We start from the raw sequence: 19,793 nt of genomic DNA, 5'->3' as shown, positions 1-19,793 counted from the left end.
TCATGGTTTTAAGTTTTTTGACTATTGTAAATATTTTTTTAACTATTTACTTTTTATTCTATTATTGTGACTAACACTTGTATACATGTTTCAGAAGACACACATTTTCATTACTCTAGTATAGGTAGAATTAATAGGTCATGTGCTAAGGATATGTTTAACCATAAAACTGTTCTCCTAGGGTGAGGGGGGAGAATGGTCAAACTGTATGTGGGAGCTCCTAATATGTGGGTAGCACATGCTGCCCCGGCACTGCCCGGAGTGATCCCTGGGAGCTATCAAGCTGAGAGCAGTCCGAAGCATGGCTGAACATGGTCCAAAATTTTTTAAAATATAAACATATATTCTCCACAGTAAGATTACTTTTTCACAAGTCTAGCAGCAATGTATGTAGTTTTTCCAATTCCTTGTAGACATATTAGCTTTTAGAGTGTAGCCATTCTAGTAGACATCATATTTTAATTTGTATTTCCCCAGTGGTTAATAATATTTAGTATCTTTACATGAACAGGTTGGAGCGATAGCACAGCGGCAGGGCATTTGCCTTGCATGCGGCTGACCCGGGATCGATTCCTGCATCCCTCTCGGAGAGCCTGGCAATCTACTGAGAGTATCTTGTCCGGACAGCAAAGCCGGGCAAGCTACCTGTGGCGTATTCGATATGCCAAAAACAGTAACAACACACTGGAGATGTTACTGGTGCCCGCTCGAGCAAATTGATAAGCAACAGGATGACAATGACATGAACTTATTAACTATTCACACACCTTCTTTGGTAAGCTGACAATCCTTTGTTCATTCATATTCTAATGACTTGGAAGAATTCTTTATATGTTCTGGATATACTCCCTTTAACAGATTTATGTGACTTACAAATAGTTTGTATCAGTTTTCTCTTATTTTTTATTTTGGTCACACTCAATAATGTTCAGGGCATACTCCTGGCTCCGTGCTTAAAAATCACTCCTGCAGTGCCCAGGAGACCACATGGATCTAAGCCTAGGATCTAAGACGGTTTGGCCCTGTGCAAGGAAAGCACTTCACCTACTGTACTATCTCTATAGCCCTCTTTCTATTCTCTTAATGGAAATTATTTAAGTCCAATTTATCAATTTGTTCCTTATAAATTATAACTTTAGTTTTTTGTTGTTGTTGATGTTGTTGTTGTTTTGGGGCACACCCAGCAGTGCTCTGGGTTTATTCCTGGTTGTGTGTTCAGAGGTCTCAAATGGAGGTCCTCAGGGAACATATGTGGTGTGTGGGATTGATTGTGTGTTGTCTATGTGTAGGCCAAGTGCCTTAACCCTATAGTATCTCTCCAGCCCTGAGAGATTATACTTCTGGTGTAATCTTTGCCTAACTCAGTGCACCCAAGTGCAGAATCATGTGTAAGCCCTGATCAGAGCCTGGCATGGCCTTAAAAGAAAAACAAAAAGAATTACCAATTCACAGTCCAAATAAAGCAGAAACCTGAGCAATAAATCACACTTGGAGCTCTTTTACTATAGGTATGTTTGATAATTGTAGACAAGATAGTTAAGAAGCTGAGCACCCTCTTTTCACTAGTCTCATAATGCTAGAGAAACAAAAGCCAGAATGAAGATCAATAGGAACCTGGAAGGTTACCTCCTAGGAATAAGGGAGAACCAAAAATAAATCAATACATGCTTGGACTACAGCCTAGTTTCAAGTTATCTGTGAAGACCAGAAGGTATCAATTCCTAAAATTAAATGAAAGTGATCCTATTAGGCCAGGATTAGGAGCCTCTCCTAAGCATTTATAAGCAAATAAAATCTCTGAAGGGGGACTTAATATGTAATACAGTGGGTATTTGAAAATAAAAAGAAGTTCAAGGATTTCAAATGTTTTAAAGGGGTGAAATCAAATTGCAAGTATTCTAGAAAGACTAATAAAAAGATGGTTCAGAATTTGGAGATATATCCTCCGCAGCTGCACGAGCATGAATCCAGACCCAGCTGAACCAAATTCAACATGGGCAGCTACTTGCAGATTGTCTCCAGCCAGAGAACTAAGCCTCGACCCCATGCCCGCCCAGGAGGGGAAAGGTATTTCTCTCTCTCGCCTGTCCCTTCCTGGAGATGAAGAGCGTGGGGACGCCATATTATGACGACCACAGATGGGATTTTACGACAAAAACTGCAGCAAAGGGACGCAAGGGTGCTCGTGGGAAGGTGGGAGGCACCGGCCCCTCCCAGCGCTGCCGAGATGTGACCCTGGGGGCCGCACGCGAGTGCGGCTCCTCCACAGCTGCACGAGCGTGAATCCAGACCCAGCTGAACCAACTTCAACATGGGCAGCTACTTGCAGATTGTCTCCAGCCAGAGAACTAAGCCGCGACCCCATGCCCGCCCAGGAAAGGTATTTCTCTCTCTCGCCTGTCCCTTCCCGGGGATGAAGGACGTGGGGACGCTATATTATGATGACCACAGATGGGTTTTACAAGCTTGCAACGATCGAATATCCAGAAGAAATCTCCCTAGACTTAGTTGTTAAAGTACAGAAATACAAAACCTCATTTCTCTTCACAACAGGTCTGACTCTAGTGGGGTGCTCCAAATAATAATGATGAGGTTTGTGTTGAAATATTGAATGTAACCAAAGTAAATAGAAAGTAAAGTGAAATTTATCAGTTACAAGGTGGAGGGGGAGTGCAGGGGGTGGGCGGAATGGGAGGTGTACTGTGTTTTTTTTTTTTTTGTCTTCGGTGGTGGGATATGGGCACTGGTGAAGGGATGATTGTTTCAGCATTGTATGACTAAGACTTAAGCCTGAAAGCATTGTAATTTTCCACATGGTGATTCAATAAAATAAAATAAAAAAATAAAAATAAAAATAAAGAGAATTTGGAGATATACCTCTAAATAGAAAAAAATACCAATAAATCAAACAGGAAGGCAAAATGAAAATTAGAAAATATCTGATCTAAATTAAAACATTGCTATATTTGCTATATTAAGTAGCTAAAGTTTGCCAAGAGTGATTTATATATTTCACTGTATAATTTATAACGAACTTCGTTAACTCTTTAGGATTAATATAACTTAATAAATATATAAATATCTATTGAGTCTCCTGAGACTTCAGTAATTTTCTTAACTCTACAACTTCAACTTTTTGGATTTCTTTTTTTTGTTTTTGCTTTTGGGTCACATCCAGCAATGCACAGGGGTTACTCCTGGCTCTGCACTCAGATTACAATTATTCCTGTTGGTGTTCAGGTGACCATGTGGTGTGTAATCTAAAAAGATATGGGATGCTGGGAATCGAACCTGGGTCAGCCATGTGCAAGGTAAACGCCCTACCCGTTGTGCTATCGCTCCAGCCCCTGGATTTCTTTTGTTTTTTTTTCCCCCCCCCATTTTTTGGGCCACATGCACACACCCAACAGTGCTCAAGAGCTTACTTCTGGCTCTGTGCTCAGGGATCACTCCTGGCAGGGACCATACGGGGTGTGAGGCACCAACCCCAGGTCAACCATTTGCAAGGCAAGTGGATAGTCCTGTGCTATCTTTCCAGCTCTGAGACTAATTTTTAGAGATTAATTTCTTCAACATTTACTAGTTTTTTTAGTTTCTCTTAACACATGCTATACAGAAATCAATAGTAATAATTACACTTTACAGTAAAGACACCTATTCTTAAATATTCTATATTTCCTGACATGAGTATTATCTTAAAACATAAAATTTAATCCTGGGTAGGTTAAAAAATAATCTGTAAGTGTGCAAGGTGTACAGTATGAAGACAAATGAGGTGTCAAAGAGATAATACAGGGGCTGGAGCGACAGCACAGAGGGTAGGGCGTTTACCTTGCACGCGATTGACCCGGGTTCGATTCCCAGCATCCTATATGGTAACCATCGCCAGGTTATCCAATATTTTGGTATCCAATATGCCAAAAACAGTAACAAGCTTCACAATGTAGACCTGACTGGTGCCCACTACAGCAAATCGATGAACAATGGGATGACAGTGCGACAGTGTTACATAAGCATACAAATACAGCAGACCTAAATTATGAGACCTAAATTTTTATTTTCAGAGTAAGAAGTTTTCATCATAAAATTTCTCACTTTTGGAACATGAGGATTAAATTCCACTGCTCTATGAATTGCCTGCACAGCATTAATTTCTGCTGTGCTTAATCCTCTTCTAGAGGCTGTTTCTGGAGAGAATCTATAAGGAAACAAAAATATGGAGAAATTAACATTTACACATATATTTTCATAGTTAGATTATAATATGGCCTTCTGAATCAGAGGTCTCTGGTAATGCTCAAAGGCAAAGCCAAATACCTACTAAACATGAATGCGAAAGTCTTTGGCTCAGCATATAAAGGCAGCAAAAAAATTTTTTTTAATCTTTCCATTTGCTAAAGAAAGCCTTCAGGGGCTGGAGCAATAGCACAGCGGGTAGGGCGTTTGCCTTGCACGCGGCCGACCCGGGTTCGATTCCCAGCATCCCATATGGTCCCCCGAGCCCCGCCAGGAGTAATGAGTAACCCCTGTGCATCGCCGGGTGTGACCCAAAAACCCAAAAAAAAAAAAAGAAAGCCTTCAAGCAAAGTCCACTGAAGGTGCACATTGGGAAAGATAATAAAATAATGCCAAAGAGGCTATCAAGAAAATCTCATAAAAGTATATTCTTATAAAACTCTCATTGAGAGGAAGCCAAGTATGAATGTCCCATTCCAAACATATGAAAGCACAGTAATTTAAGAAACTTAATTAAAAGAAAATGAGTGCCATCTTGGCACAGATAACATGAAACCTATTTTCCTACCACACACACCATTATCACAGTTACTATGCAGTACCTATACTTTCCTTCTTTAAGTATTTACTATACATAATCTTCACACAATTACCCTATGGTATTATTAATCTAATTTTATATGAGTTTCATTTTAAAGATGTTTGTCTAAAAGTCCATGGCTGGTATCCCGATTTAATTAGCTTTAAAAACCTTGCTCTTCCCATCACATATAATAAAAAGATGCAAAGGGAGAAAAAAGAGCATTGTTTAAAGTTAGTGAAGGAAAAATACAATATTGATCTTCACAGCCTCTCTAAAGTGCTGTTTTTTAACGACTTACTTATCTGAAACAGTCCTTGTCTTTAACAGTGCTGCCGTGTAGCAGATTGCTGCTGACTTTGGAAGGCTTATATCTGCAAAGGGAAGTTTAAACTTAGACAAGAATTATAAAAGAAAAAGTCAGTAAAAATTTTTAATAAGGATAATTTACAAGAGCTGGGTGGGGAGCTCAATGGACTGGAGCACAGTGCTTTGCATGCCAGAGGCCAGAGTTTGAGGTCAGCATCTCATGGTTCCCTGGGCATCACCATGAACCACCTCTCTGAGCACTGAGCCAAGAGCAGTGTCCAAGCACTATCAAGTGTGACCCAAATAAAAACAAAACAAAATAAAGTTTACACTTGCAAATTCAACAAATACAATGTAGTCGTTGGACATAAAGTTGGAAGACAGGGGTGCTGGAAAGACAGTAGAGTGGAGGAGCTTGCCCTGCCTGCAGCTAACCCAGATTCAACCCCTGCACTCCATATGGTTCCCAGACCCCTGTCAGAGTAAGTCCTGAGCACCACTAGGTATGGCCTCTAATCTCTAATCAGACTATCTGTGAAAGCCATGAGCACAATAGTAAAAACTACTCAACAGATACCACTAAAAATCTATCTTATTCAGAGGAACAGGATAACTCTTTAAAATCCTACCTTAAAAAATGTAAAACAAACATATGCTAGGGTTTATTTCTTTAAAAGATGTTGCAAATGTTAAGCAATTTGCTTACTGGGGAAAATGTCTTATAAATAACAACAACAAAAATAATAAAATTAAGCAGGTACAGCTGACCCAGTTGAATCCCTGGCACCACGTATAGTACCCAGAGCACTGCCAAATATGGTCCTAAGACAAATAAAAAACTAAAATAGAAAAAAAATTTGACCTATTTACAAGCCAAAAAAAAGAAAACTTAAAACAAAAATGAACAGTAATTAAATCCAAATCCAAATGATAAAGCAAGTGGGCCATTTTAATTAGAACTATAAAAATTCTACCTAGCTACCAAAAAAAAATGTTTGAAAAAGTAAATAGTCAGGAGCTGGAGAGATAGTGGAGAGAAGGTACAGTGGGCAGAGCACTGGCCTTGCATGAGCCTGATGGTTCCATCCCTAGGGTCACATACTGTCCCCGGAGTCCCACCAGGAGCGATCCCTGAGTACAGAGTCAGGTGGAAATCCTGAGCACCACAAGCCTGAGAGCTGTTGGGAGTGGCCCCAAAGTAAAACTAAACTTCAGATGATAAAACCATGAATAATTTAAATCTTTTTTCTTCTTCCTGTGTTATAGAATTTTCTATATTTTATCAAATTATGATTTTCTATAAAGTAAAAAAATTAATAGAGATCTATAATAAAATTAACTATGTAAATTCTCTGTTAAAGAAGGCTTAAAATGGGACTGGAGAGACAGTACAAGTTTTAGGGCATGTGCCTTCCAGGTGAACAACCCCAGTTCAGGATCACTGCATTCTCGGGCCCTCAAATTGAATTGCCAACCTGTTTGCTTGGGAGACCAAAATAAATAAGCAAATAAATAAATAAATAAAAGAATGACTACAGGAACCGGAACAATAGTACACACACGCAGCCAACCTGGGTTTGATCCCTGGCATCCCATATGGTCCCCTGAGCCCACCAGGAGTGATCCCTGAGCATAGAGCAAGGAGTAAAGTCTTGAGTACCGCTGGGTGTGCACGCTCCCCTAAAAGAAATAATGCCCACCGCCCCACCCCCCCGAAAGAATGTCTATAGCAGTGTAGACTTACATAGTAAAGTATAGTAAAAATAAAGAATTCTCTTGGTGTTTTACATTCTAGGCTTATTCCAGCAAATGAAGGACTAAAGAAGTAAATATACTTTTACTCTCTCTTCAGGACTCTAAATGATATATTGAGAACTCATAAAAATAACTGAAAATATTTATCAAATCTAACCTGCTTATTTTTAGTGAGCCAGGTACCATCTGATTTTTCAAATATGTGGTTCCTTAAACTTGTTACCAAGTATCGTAAGCACACCAAGCATCTGATAAGTTCCAGATGGAAAGAATTTTCACAAATTTCTCTATGAGCCTACACTATTCTGAAGTACTTCCTAAGAATTCCAGATGTCTAAAAGAAATAAACCTCTCTTTCCAAGTATAACATATTTCAAACTTTCCAAATCATGGGATTCCCAAGCTAATAGGTAAGAACTTACAACAGGACAAGTGTGAAAAGTAACTTATACACCAATCAGAATTCATCTTTAGGTTAAAAGCTCAGTTAAAACCTCACTCAGAATGAGAAAAGAAGGTTTTGCTTCTTTAAAATTTAGCACACCACCTGTTGTAAATAGGCACCATTATAGTGTAACAATGAAAAAAAAAGTTTCATAAATATAATTATATAAAAAAATTCTTACTACTAAAATACTAGTGAACAAATAATGGAATTTCTGAATTTAAACTTGACACTTACTGACTGGAGTTCTATTACTTAATCTGCTTCAACTCTAGCTTCTTTATTAACTAACTAATGTGAGTAAAATACTTGTCCTACCACCTTACAAGATTATTATCTGAATCAGGGACCTGAGATGTAGTTTAGTGGCAGAGCTGTAGTCTTGCACAGGGTTCAGTCTGACCCAGGTTTACTCCCTGGCACCACATCAGATCTCCCGAGTCTTGCCAGAAGTGACCCCTAAGCACAGAGCCAGGAGTCAAGCCTGAGCCTACCTATTGTGCCACACCCCCCCAAAAGAGATTATTATCAGAATCATATGAAATAATAAATTACAGCTTGTAATGAGAAGGCATTGTAAAAACGTTATTCTAAATTACTTTTATATTTATTGCCAATTTTTGTTCGTGACATTCCAAGACAAATGAGGTGCCTTCCTATAGCACTCTACACTTTTTCAACAATCTCCGCTAATATACTCTGCGTTTCTATAACTACTATTCATTTATCTGGATGTTCCAACTAAAAAATTCTATTCAAAGTCTATGATTTCTTGTTCACTGTATTTCAAGCATCTCACTCATAATAGGTGCTAAATAAATACAGCTTGAGAGAATGAAAATTCTTCCTTGCAGACTTTTGTTTCCAAAATCCTAATAAAGAATATACTTAATAGCAACTTGTACTTAAGAATTCTAAATACTGACTGGTAAGACTGTAAGGAGATAGAAATATAAGAAATAGGGTCACATCTGTGATTACCTCATTGAACCAAAAATAAAATTTTAACTATGCTACCAAGTAAGAAAAGTATCACTCACCATCATATTTCGCTAGGACTGCCTGAACATCTGCATAGGCCTGTAATTCTAAAAGTGATTCTAGGAGATTTTCATGGATGTTCAACATTGTAAGAGGAGGAAATTCTTTCATCAACTATATATTAAAAGAGAAAAAAGATTAAAAACATAGTAAAGGAACTTAATAAAGCTATATAAGATTCATTAACACTTTTTTTGTTTCTTAACCAAACCATAGATTCAACCATTAAGAAATGCACATAATACACAAGACATAATATATTCAGCCATAAGAAAAGATGAAGTCATGCAATTTATCCATCGGTGGATCTGGAGAGTATCATGCTGAGTGAAGTTAGAGGAAGAGGGACAAACACAGGATGATCTCTCTCATATGAGGCGTAAAAAGAGTCATAGTTGGGGAATAACAAGTGCCCAAAGGTAGTAGAAATGAAGAGCATGAGAATTTGGTCTTTAGTAGGAAGCTTGCCACTGGCTGGGTGAATAAGCCAGGGAAGGGAAGACTATAACAGTGGTGGGTGAAGTCGTCACCCTGGTGGAGGCTGGGGTGCTGAAAGGCGGTAAAGGGATATGCATGATACCCGATCATCAGTGGTACTGTAAAACACAGTGATTCAAAAGGAAAGGAAAAAAAGAAGGAAAAGAAGTAGACTGAGGGGAGGGGAACAAAAAGGAAATCAGGGATACTGGCAGGGGGAAGTGAACACTGGTGAAGGAATTGGTGTTGGAACATTGTATTCCTGGAACTCAGTCATGAATAACCTCGTAGTTTTTTGTTTCACAGTGATTCAATTAAAAAAAACAAAAAGCATGTAAAATAAGTATTTCATTAATAAAAAGCTACTAATCAAATAAACATTAAATAACTAGAAATCTAAACTACATTCTCAGTCTTTTGGAGGAACAAATATAGAGGTGCAGCCATCATAAAACTTACATCTCTCATTATTTTTACTGCTTCTCTGATTCTTCCTAATTTCCTTGCACACATTGCCAATCTTCTCTTAATATATACCAGTACATTGGTATCTCTCCCTTAAAAAAAACACACCTATCATTATTTTTGTTTTATAATTTGATATTTCATTTCCATTACTCAGTCAATTCTGTTTTCTTACCTGGAAGATTCCATTAAAATTCAGTTGTGTCAGAATGGAACAATATTAATGATTACTGTGTTTGGAGGATGAATACTCAATGGGGGTTCATTATGCCATTCTCTATAGATTTTTATATGTTTTAAGTATTTTTGTCTGAAAAGTTTAAGAAATGCTACTTTAGCTTTTCTGCAACAAGTATGCCACCAGAACTTTCTATGTACCATGGAAAGAGAAAAACCAAAATTCAACTTAATCAAAACGGAAAAGAAAAAAGACCCGCCCTCCGCCGATATTTAAGCGCACCGCCTACACATGTCTGGCCTTTCAGCTGCTGTATGAGCATGATGCTGGAGGCCAACTGAACTACTTTGGACACCAGCAGCTCGCAGAGAGGCCTCTGGACTATAAGCTGAGCCGCTGCCCCATGCGGTGCCAGCGGGGAAGGGTTTCTCTCTCCAGGCTTTTCCATCTTATGAGCACCACAAAAGGGAAATAAAAGCTTGCAGGGATGCAATTTCTGGCAGAATTTTCCCTGGACTTTATACAGAAATCCAAAACCTAATATCTCTTAATTGTCAGCAATGTGAAACGGTTCCTTTTTAGCAGGTCTGACTTTGGGGGGAAACTCAGTGAGTTAAACAATATTGTTAAACAATAACAGTGAGTTTTCTGTTGAAATATTGAAGGTAATCAAAGTAGCAGGCATTTCTCTAGACTGTGAACTAAGCCATAGCCCCACGCTGGCCGAGGAAAGGAAATATCCCTCTTTCCCGGTTGTTTCCCATTTTTGGGGAGAAATGCGGCGTGGCGTCCACCATATTATGAGGTCTATCAAGCAGGTACAAACTGGGCGGCAAGGGAAGGGGGAAGAGAAAAAAAAAAGAGTTATGTACTTGGAGCACTGGGACTTCATATCTCTTCATTCTAAGCAATGGAAAACTAATTTTCAAAAGCTTCCTTGGTAGTAAGGCTGTCTGTTTTGGGGGGAAACTCCAACAACAATAGTGAGTTTTGTGTTGAAATATGAAATGTAATCAAGGTAAAGAGAAAATGAAGTGAAATTCATCAATTACGCAGGTGGGGGTGAGGGGTATACTGGAGTTTTTGGTGGTTGAATATGGGCACTGGTGAAGGGATGGGTGTTTGAGTATTGTATAACTGAGACATAAGCCTGAGAACTTTGTAACTTTCCACATGGTGATTCAATAAAATAAAAAAAAAAAAAGAGAGAGAGAGAGAGGCTAGGTAGGCCAGAGAGATGGTACAGGGGTGAAGGCCTGTGCCTTGAAGTGGCCAACCCCAGTTCGTTCTTTGGTGCCACTGCCAGAATGAACTCCTAGCACATAGCTGGGAGTAGTCCCAGAGCACTACCAGGTGCAGCCCACACATGAGCACAACACAACACAGAAAAGCAGATTTGGGTAAGTCTATCATTACTGGTCATCTAATCTAAAAATGTGGTGGAACTGACAAGCCAAAACATCATAATAGGGGCCGGAGCGATAGCACAGCGGGTAGGGTGTTTGCCTTGCACGGGGCCGACCCGGGTTTGATCCCCAGCATCCCATATGGTCCCCCAAGCACTGCCAGGAGCAATTTCTGAGTGCAAAGCCAGGAGTAACCCCTGAGCATGGCTGGGTGTGACCCCCCCCAAAAAAAAAAATAAACCAAAACATCAGAATAGGAGCCAGGCTGCTGAGATGGGAGAGGGATCCTTTAGGATAAATTGAAAACTAAGTGAAGATGGGTCACCACTGATAGCTCCCTAAGCACACACTCCTGAATTACATACTGGGTCTGAAATAACTAACTATAGGCATCCAAAAAATGGGTTTCATTGGGCCACCCTAGAATAAAAAGAGATACAAGGAAATGATTAAGGAATCAGCACCTTCATTAAGAAAACTGGCCAAAACCCTGACAGAGGAACTCACACCACTTTCTGGTTGGAATGGTTGACAATATGCTAGATGTGAGTGCCATGGCTCAAGGGATGGAAACCACCCTGTAAAGATGAGAATACTACAGGGGGGTCATAATATGGGAAGGTGCTTGCCTTCCACTCTGCTGACCCATCTGAATTCCATATGGTACTCAAGTATTGCCAGGGGTCATGCCCAAGCACAGTGCCAGAATAACCCTGAGCATTGCTGGATTGTGGCCCCAAAACAAACAAATAAGATGATTGTGCCAACAGATCCACACTGCTTGAACCTCTGGATTATATCCTCCCACCCGCTCATCCAACTGACAAGCCCCTGCACCTACCCCTCCCAAATGCCTACAAAACTGGTATTCTCAAGCTTGGGCATGGTGGGTACATTGGTTTCAATCGATATTACCACTGGAGTATAGGCTGTCAAAATGTACCCAGAGGTTCTGAGTCAAGTACTTTCTGGAAACAATGTGGGCATCATTGTCAACAATGTATCTGTCAGGACCAGAGAGAGTAGAGAGAGCAAAGCTGGGAGGGAGTTTGCCTTGTATGAGGCTGACCTGGGTTCAATCCCCAGTGCCCCATGTAATCCCCCAAGCCCTACCAGAAGTGATTCCTGAGCACAGAGCCAGGAGTCAGCCTTGAGCACTGCTGGGTATGACACAAAACCCAATAATGATAATAATAATAATAATAATAATAACAACAACTACAACAATGTGTCTGTCTAAGATGTCCATTATGGCAATGATGTTGGTAACAAGAATGACCTGCCAGTAGATGCAGCAGATGTCACAACTCAGGTAATTATTCTCACCCATCCGCCGAATCAGTGTAGCATATACACCTGTGCAGGCCTGTCACACAGCTCACACTTCTTGTAAGCTCACTGAGGTGAAGGAGACTGTCACTCTAAGGAAAAGCTGGAAGACAGTCTCAAGGTCTTAAAATCTGGTGATGATTTTATCATCATCATTGATATGGTTCCTGGCAACCCCTGTGTTGAGGGCTTTTCTGATACCCTCCTTTGGGTCATTTTGCTGTTGGTGATATGCAGGCTACTGCTAAAATATCATTAAAGCAGTGGACAAGAAGCGGCTAGAGCTGGAAAGGTCACCACGTCTTCCCAGAAGGTTCAGGAGGATAAATATTTTCCCAGTGCCTGACAACCAGTCTTCATCAGTGATGGTGTGAAAAAGGGCCTTAGAATTGTTGGTCTCAACTAGCCACTTAAATCCAATAGTGACTGATGACTGGTAATAATGCGCGGCAAACCCTTCAGAAGGAAAAGGAAATGCTTGAGGATACAGGTAGCACGGGACTTCAGGTGTTTCTCTGCATGCAGCCAGTCCCTGTTTGAACCTGGGTACCACATTATAGTCCCCCAAACACTGCCAGTGGCCACTCCCCAGCACAAAACTAGGAATAGTCCCTGCACACCACCAGGTGTGACTCAATACACACCCCTCAAAACAAAGAGCGGGGAAAGGAAAATGTGTATGGGTCATTTGTGTGTGTAGCAGTTTTAAGTTTTCAGCTTTATAAATTTGGACTTTGTTTTGGGGGCCATACCCAGGGGTATGCTTGGGACTACTCTTGGTTCTGTGCTCTGGGGTCACTCCCAGAGGTGTTCTGAATACAGTGTGTTATCAGGGCTCACACTGTTACCTAGGTTTTCAGCATGCAAAGTATGCACTAAGTCTATTGAACAATTGTATATACCTGACAAGTTTATTTTAATATCAACATAAAAACAAACATTAATAATAAATTTACACTATTAAGTTTCTGCATAAACAATTTTTCATTTAAACATTCTCTGTGATTTAAATTCTCTGTCATTTTACTTTTGTTTAGAAGTATTTAAAACAAAATGTCCATGGTCAGTGTAAACTTTTAGTCAAAAGCTAATGGCTAACAAATTAGAAAACTACTGCTAGAAAGGGTTGGTAAATATTTTTGTAGCTATCTCATAATGATATTAATATGAACAAATGGCAGGACATTTTTAGAAATGTAGTTTCATTCGTTCTAGACAGCTAAATTACGTATTTCCACAGTTGTGTGTTACAACAACATGCATTAATGAAATATACTGAATACATCAATATTTAAAGAAAAAAAATTATCCACATTTGAATTTTCACAAACAAAAGATTTAGAAATTCACTTCTCACATATAATGCATTATGTGAATAAATTCCAATGTATTGCCCATTATTTGCCCCAAACACAAAGCTAAAATCCTCTGGACACACACACACACACACACACACACACACACACACACACACACACACACACACACACACACACACACACACACACACACACACCAGGAAGCAGCAGCACATTCACACATTTTCTGTAAAACCACCCCACTCATAAGTGAGAATAGAAAGAGTAGAAAGAACATTGTTTTGTAGACTACATAATCCCAAACTTATTATAAAGAAAAATCAACCAAAGAAAGGTTTAATTGCAAGTATACAGCTGTATTTGTTTTAAAAAGAGCTACTCCCTGACACTATATGAAGATACCAAATAGTATCTTCCTAAAAACAAGTAATGTATCTTTAGTAGGGGTTGGAGCAAGGTGAGAAGAAAGGTAACAGCTGCTTATTATCACTAGGAGGCTCTCCTGAATTTGAGTATTTTGGATTCTGTTACTTCAGTGGCCAGCATTCTTTTTTAATTTTTTTTCTTTGCTTTTTGAGTCACACACATCGATGCTCAGGGGTTAGGGGTCACTCCTGGCTCTGCACTCAGGAATTACTCCTGGCGGTGCTCAGGGACTACATGGGACAACAGGGATCGAACCTAGATGGGCTGCATGCAAGGCAAATGCCCTACCCACTGTAATATCAGTCTGGCCCCCATTAATTTTTTTTTCCCCCCTCTTTGGGTCACACCCGGCAATGCTCAGGGGTTACTCCTGGCTCATGCACTCAGGAATCGCTCCTGGCAGTGCACGGGGAACTATATGGGATGCTGGGAATCGAACCTGGGTCGGCCTCGTGCAAGGCAAACGCCCTACCCGCTGTGCTATCACTCTAGCCCCTGGCCCCCATTAATTCTTGCATGAAATAAATTACTGCTAAGCCTCTGAGCAAGCACCTCTCAAACACCAGAACAAATCTTTTCTCTTGCACAGCCTTCTCTAATGCATGTTTATTTGTATTGCTGAGTTATAGGAGTTGTGACTAGATTCATTTTCTCTCAAGTAGCTAACCTCTAGGCATTAAGGTTTTTGTTTTTTTTAAAATTATTATTGTTGTGTAGTTTAAACATAAGAGAGTTGCAGGAGTAAAGACAGGTAAAATCAGTTAAAATTTGCTTACTCAATTGGGCTTCATGTTGAGGACTTTGCTGTTGGCACTGCTGTGACTGCCTATAAATGGTTTCTCCCGTCTTGAGAGCCAGCTTAAATAACCTTTCAGCCTCTACAATAGTTGTTGCTTCTTCCTCGGCCAGCAGAACATATGCAGCAGCACAGCTATAAAGAAAGCAAGGCAATTTTAAGCAAAATAGTAAAGCAAGTATTTCCTCTGGGGTGTGTCTCTTTATGCTTTGTCACATTTCCCCACATCCAACTACATTTTCCATCTCTTAAACACCAAAAGAATTTCATTAGATACATTAATTTATCAGGGATCTGGTTTATTCTTGTGTCTGTTTTCATAATTTTCCTATTTTTCTCTTGATATCATTTTTTATTTGTTTGGGTTTTTTTTTTTTTTTGCATTTTTGGGTCACACCTGACTCAGGAATTACTCCTGGCGGTGCTCAGGGGATCATGTGGGATGCTGGGAATCGAACCTGGGTCAGCCACATGCAAGGCAAATGCCCTACCCGCTATACTATTGCTCCAGCCCCCTCTTGATATCATTTTTACTTCTCTATTTTGATTTGACATCTACAGTATTTTCCTCTTACGGAAGCGGGTAGAAAAGTATATTAGTCTGAAATTATCATTTAAGTTTAAAATTATGATTTATTATATGTACTCGAGTGGTCATAATAGCTCTTTGTAAATATATAATTTTAATATCCCTCTAATAAGAAGATATGGGAGAGAGGAAAGATTGAGAATAAGTCCTGATTAAATAGATATCTAAGACTATAACCTCTGCCAAACCTAATGGTTCCCATGCTCTCCTGGATTTATCCAGAATTATCATATTATAACATAACTTCACATGGTCTGAATTGAAACCTGTTCTGCTATACTCCTAATATAATTCATCATCAGGATTATTATATTAAGTTTCACTGTCTCCACACCACTAAAATGCAGTATCTTTTTCTATCTTTTAAGTCAAATATTGGCCAGTAAGATAAAGTAACTTGTTTGTGGGCAAAAAAGTAACCCTCCCATTCGAAGAAATAACAAATACATCTTTCTAGGGACAATCCTACTTTTCATAATCCATGCTTATATTGTTCAGTATTATAATCATTGGTTACTCAAACTACTGAGTACTTGAAATGAGACTAGCCTGAGGCTGGGGATGTAGTTCAATGGTAGAATATATTCTCTACATGTATTATATCCTGGATTTGATCCCTAGCATCCCCCCCAAGAAAGTATCTTGTCCAAAATGAAATGTGGCATCAGTGTGAATTGCAATCTGGATTTTGAAGACTTTAAAGAATACGTAAGGACCGGAGTAATAGTACAGCAAGGAGGGCCTTTGCCTTGCATGCGACCGACCTAGGTTCAATCCCAGCATTCCATATCAGATGGTCCTCCGAGCACGATCAGGAGTAATTCCTTCATACCTTAAGTTGAAGCATCCAATAATTTACTCAATGGAGGTTTCCCACTTACTACATTTCGCCAAAGTACTTAATGCGTTCCTGCTTTGAATACTAGGCTGGTAATTTAAAATCCAATCACTTTTTGGGGCTGGAGTGATAGCACAGCAGGTAGGGTGTTTGCCTTGCACACGGCTGACCCAGATTCGATTCCCAGCATCCCATATGGTCCCCTGAGCACTGCCAGGAGTAATTTCTGAGTGCAGAGCCAGGAGTAACCTCTGTGCATCTCTGGGTGTGACCCAAAACGCAAAAAAAAAAAAAAAAAATTAAAATTAAATAAAAAATAAAATCCAATCACTTTTAAATTAGAGAATTAAAAACACTTTGAGATCTAGATGCTATAAACTGATGTAGTAGAATGAAATCTATACATAATTTAAAATTACAGTTTATGGGGGGCTGGAGAGATAATACAACATGTAGGGTTCTTGCCATGCATGCGGCCAACCTAGGTTTGATCCCTAACCCCAATATGGTCCACTGAGAACCACCAGCAGTGATCCCTGAGCACTGTCAGGTGTGGCCCCAAATCCAAAAGAAATAAATAATTTAATTTAGTTACAGTTTATGGCTAAAAGATCTTTTTACTCTTAGGACCTTTTATTGCATTTGTTCAAAAGTATTTTAAATGGAAATGTCACTAATAGAAATTAACTTTATGAATACCCACTATTGGGAATGCCATTTTTTTAATTTAGGTAAAAATTCACAGAACAAAGTCAATCATTACTAAAAGTACTATTCAGAAACCTTACAAAGTGGTACAAACATCTCCATAATTCAACTTCAGAATATTTCCATCATTCCCAAAAGCATCTTGTGTTACAACTAAGTAGGACTCTCCATCTCTTCTCATCCCAGTTCCTTTTAACCACAGATCTATTTTCTAACTATGAATTTGTCTACTCCAAATAATTCCTATATATTTAACCATACAATATGTAGGCTTTCTGTCTGGCCTCTTTCAACTAGCATAATGCTTTCAATGTTCATTCATGTTGTAGCACATAAACTACTTCACTCCTTTTTACTGCTAAATAATATTCTACTCTATGGACATAACACACTGTTTAACCATCCATACGCTTACAGACATTTGGGTTGATACCAATTTTTGGCTATTAAAACGCAGCTATAAACATTTGTATAAAATTTTGACCCTTTTTCAAAAATACAAAAATATACTAGTATTCTTCTGTTCATACCTATGACTGCTAGGAATTCTAATTTTAACTATTTGTAGAACTGACCAGGTGTTTCTCTACAGTGGTCATACCATTTTACATTCTCATCCACAGCATATGAAGATTCCACTTCTCCACATTTTCACTAACGTTATTTCTTGGAGAGTTTTTTGTTATTTCCATCTTACAAAAGCAACTCTTTGAGGTTTTTATTTTCCTAATGACAAATGACATTAGGGATCTTTTCACATGCTAACTGATCATTTGTATGTCTTCTTTGGCTATAGGTCTACTCAAGTCCTTTGCCCATTTTAAACTGGCTTGGCTTTTCGGTTATGAGTTGCAACAGTTCTTGAAAGGCAGTCCATCTTGGAGTCACCCACACCCTTGACTCCAGATGTGCTACTTTTCCTTTCTTTACGGTATGTTTCACCCTAAGTCATCTACATCCCAAGTCTGAGTGCACAATCTCTCCTTTAAAGCATACCAACTTTGGGGTTGTCCAGATTCACTTGTCTTTAGGATATAAAGTTCATGTTTACTTCCTGTTTCTGGGATATGAATTTACTTCATTTTGGGGTCTTTCTCCTCTCCCTTTTTTTTTTCTTTCTCTCTCTGGAGAATCCCACATTATACTTACACTTATTACTCTCCCTCAATAAAAAAAATTATACTTCACAGAGTCTTCTTGGTGTGTTTTAGATACTAGATAAATGGCACAAGGGACTGGAAGGAGGCTAGAGTAATAGCACAGCGGGTAGGGCATTTGCCTTGCATGCAGCCGACCCGGGTTTGAATTCCAGCATCCCATATGGTCCCCTGAGCACTGCCAGGAGTAATTCCTTAGTGCATAAGCCAGGAGTAACCCCTGTGCAACACCGGGTGTGACCAAAAAAAAATCCCATATGATCCCCTGAGCACCGCCAGGAGTAATTCCTTAGTGTATAAGCCAGGAGTAACCCCTGTGCAACGCCAGGTGTGACCCAAAAAAACAAAACAAAACAAACAAACAAAAAACTGGTTGGAAAAAGATTGAGAAACTGTTCTAAATCATAAAAACAGTATATCTATATTTAAGCTCTTTCAGCAATACTTTGAAGATTTTAGTATATATTTCTTGCATTTCCTTGGTCAAATTAAACATTTTAGCATGTCTGATGCTATTATTAAAATTTCTTGGGGCTGGAGCGATAGCACAGCAGGTAGGGCGTTTGCCTTGCACGGGCCGACCCGGGTTCTAATCCCAGCATCCCATATGGTCCCCTGAGCACCGCCAGGGGTAATTACTGAGTGAAGAGCCAGGAGTAACTCCTGTGCATCGCCGGGTGTGACCCAAAAACCAAAAAAAAAAATAAAATAAAAAATAAATTTCTTAATTTCCTTTCAGAATACTCATTGTTATTGCTTTTTTTACAACTTTTAAAAAAATAGTAATCTTGTTTCAGCAACATTATTGAATTCTTTTATTAACTAATAATTTACTACACGTGGGTTATTTGAGATTTTCTACATTTTTGTTTTGTCTTTTTGGGTTACAACTGGCAATGTTCAGGGGTTACTTCTGGCTCTGCAACAGGAATTACTCCTGGCAGTGCTCGGGGGGACCATGTGGGATGGCTCGAATTAAACCTTGGCTGGGTGCATACAAGGAAAACACCCTATCCGATGTACTATGGCTCCGGCCCCAAGACTTTCTACATTTAAGACCATGTTATTTGTGACTTAAGAGACAGCTTTCTTTCTTTCTTTCCAATCTGGAAGCTGGTTTACCCCTTCTTCTTGCTTAATTACACTCCCTAGCACCTCCAGTCCAATACTAAAGGTAAACAAAAATACGTTTGCCTTGTTTTTGATCTTAGAGGGAAAACTTTAATGTTTCAACATTATGATCATTATGTTTTGGGGCCACACCCATCAGTACTCAGCGCTCACTCCTTGCAGGGCTCAGGAAACATATGAGGTGCTGGGGATCAATACAGGGTCTACTGTGAGCAGGGCACTGATCTCCCCAGTCCCTGACTTTTCATTAAGTAGTTAAATGTCTTTTTCAGAGGTATTATTTATCAGGATGAAATTTCTTTCTGCTCCTTGCTCTTTTTTTCAAATGCATCATTTTTTAACCAACATAGTTAAAACAGTAACTTTCACAAGTTTTTGTGTGTGTGGTTGTTGGGGGTTGGGATTTTGTTTTGTTTTGTTTTTTGGGGGACTGGTTTTGGGGCCACACCTGGTGTGCTTAGGGTTGCTCCAGCTCTGTGCTCAGGAATCACACATGGTGGGTTCTGGGGACTACATGAGATGCAGGGGGTTGAACACAGGTCAGCCTCAGACAAGACTGCTATACTAACAAGAGCCTCATCTGTTATACTAACTCTCCAGCCCCATGT

The 19,793-nt window shown here is 39.4% G+C and overlaps 1 protein-coding gene across 2 annotated transcripts in view; it reads right to left on the bottom strand.

Moving 5' to 3' along the window:
* Nucleotides 1–19,793, bottom strand: part of ST7L (suppression of tumorigenicity 7 like) — a 124,161-nt gene that overhangs the window by 55,890 nt on the left and 48,478 nt on the right. For both annotated transcript variants that reach the window (XM_004616267.2, XM_055138209.1), the window contains 5 exons: nt 14,743–14,897; nt 9,303–9,400; nt 8,366–8,480; nt 5,118–5,190; nt 4,096–4,198 (listed from right to left, as the gene is read on the bottom strand). In XM_004616267.2, coding sequence (XP_004616324.2) covers nt 4,096–4,198; nt 5,118–5,190; nt 8,366–8,480; nt 9,303–9,400; nt 14,743–14,897 — 544 coding nt within the window. The remainder of the gene's footprint in view (nt 1–4,095; nt 4,199–5,117; nt 5,191–8,365; nt 8,481–9,302; nt 9,401–14,742; nt 14,898–19,793) is intronic.

The sequence above is a fragment of the Sorex araneus genome, chromosome 5, assembly GCF_027595985.1.
Source record: "Sorex araneus isolate mSorAra2 chromosome 5, mSorAra2.pri, whole genome shotgun sequence".
Taxonomy (NCBI): Eukaryota; Metazoa; Chordata; class Mammalia; order Eulipotyphla; family Soricidae; genus Sorex; species Sorex araneus.
Note: the sequence above shows the minus strand (reverse complement) of the source record. Positions and strands in the feature narration are given on the sequence as shown.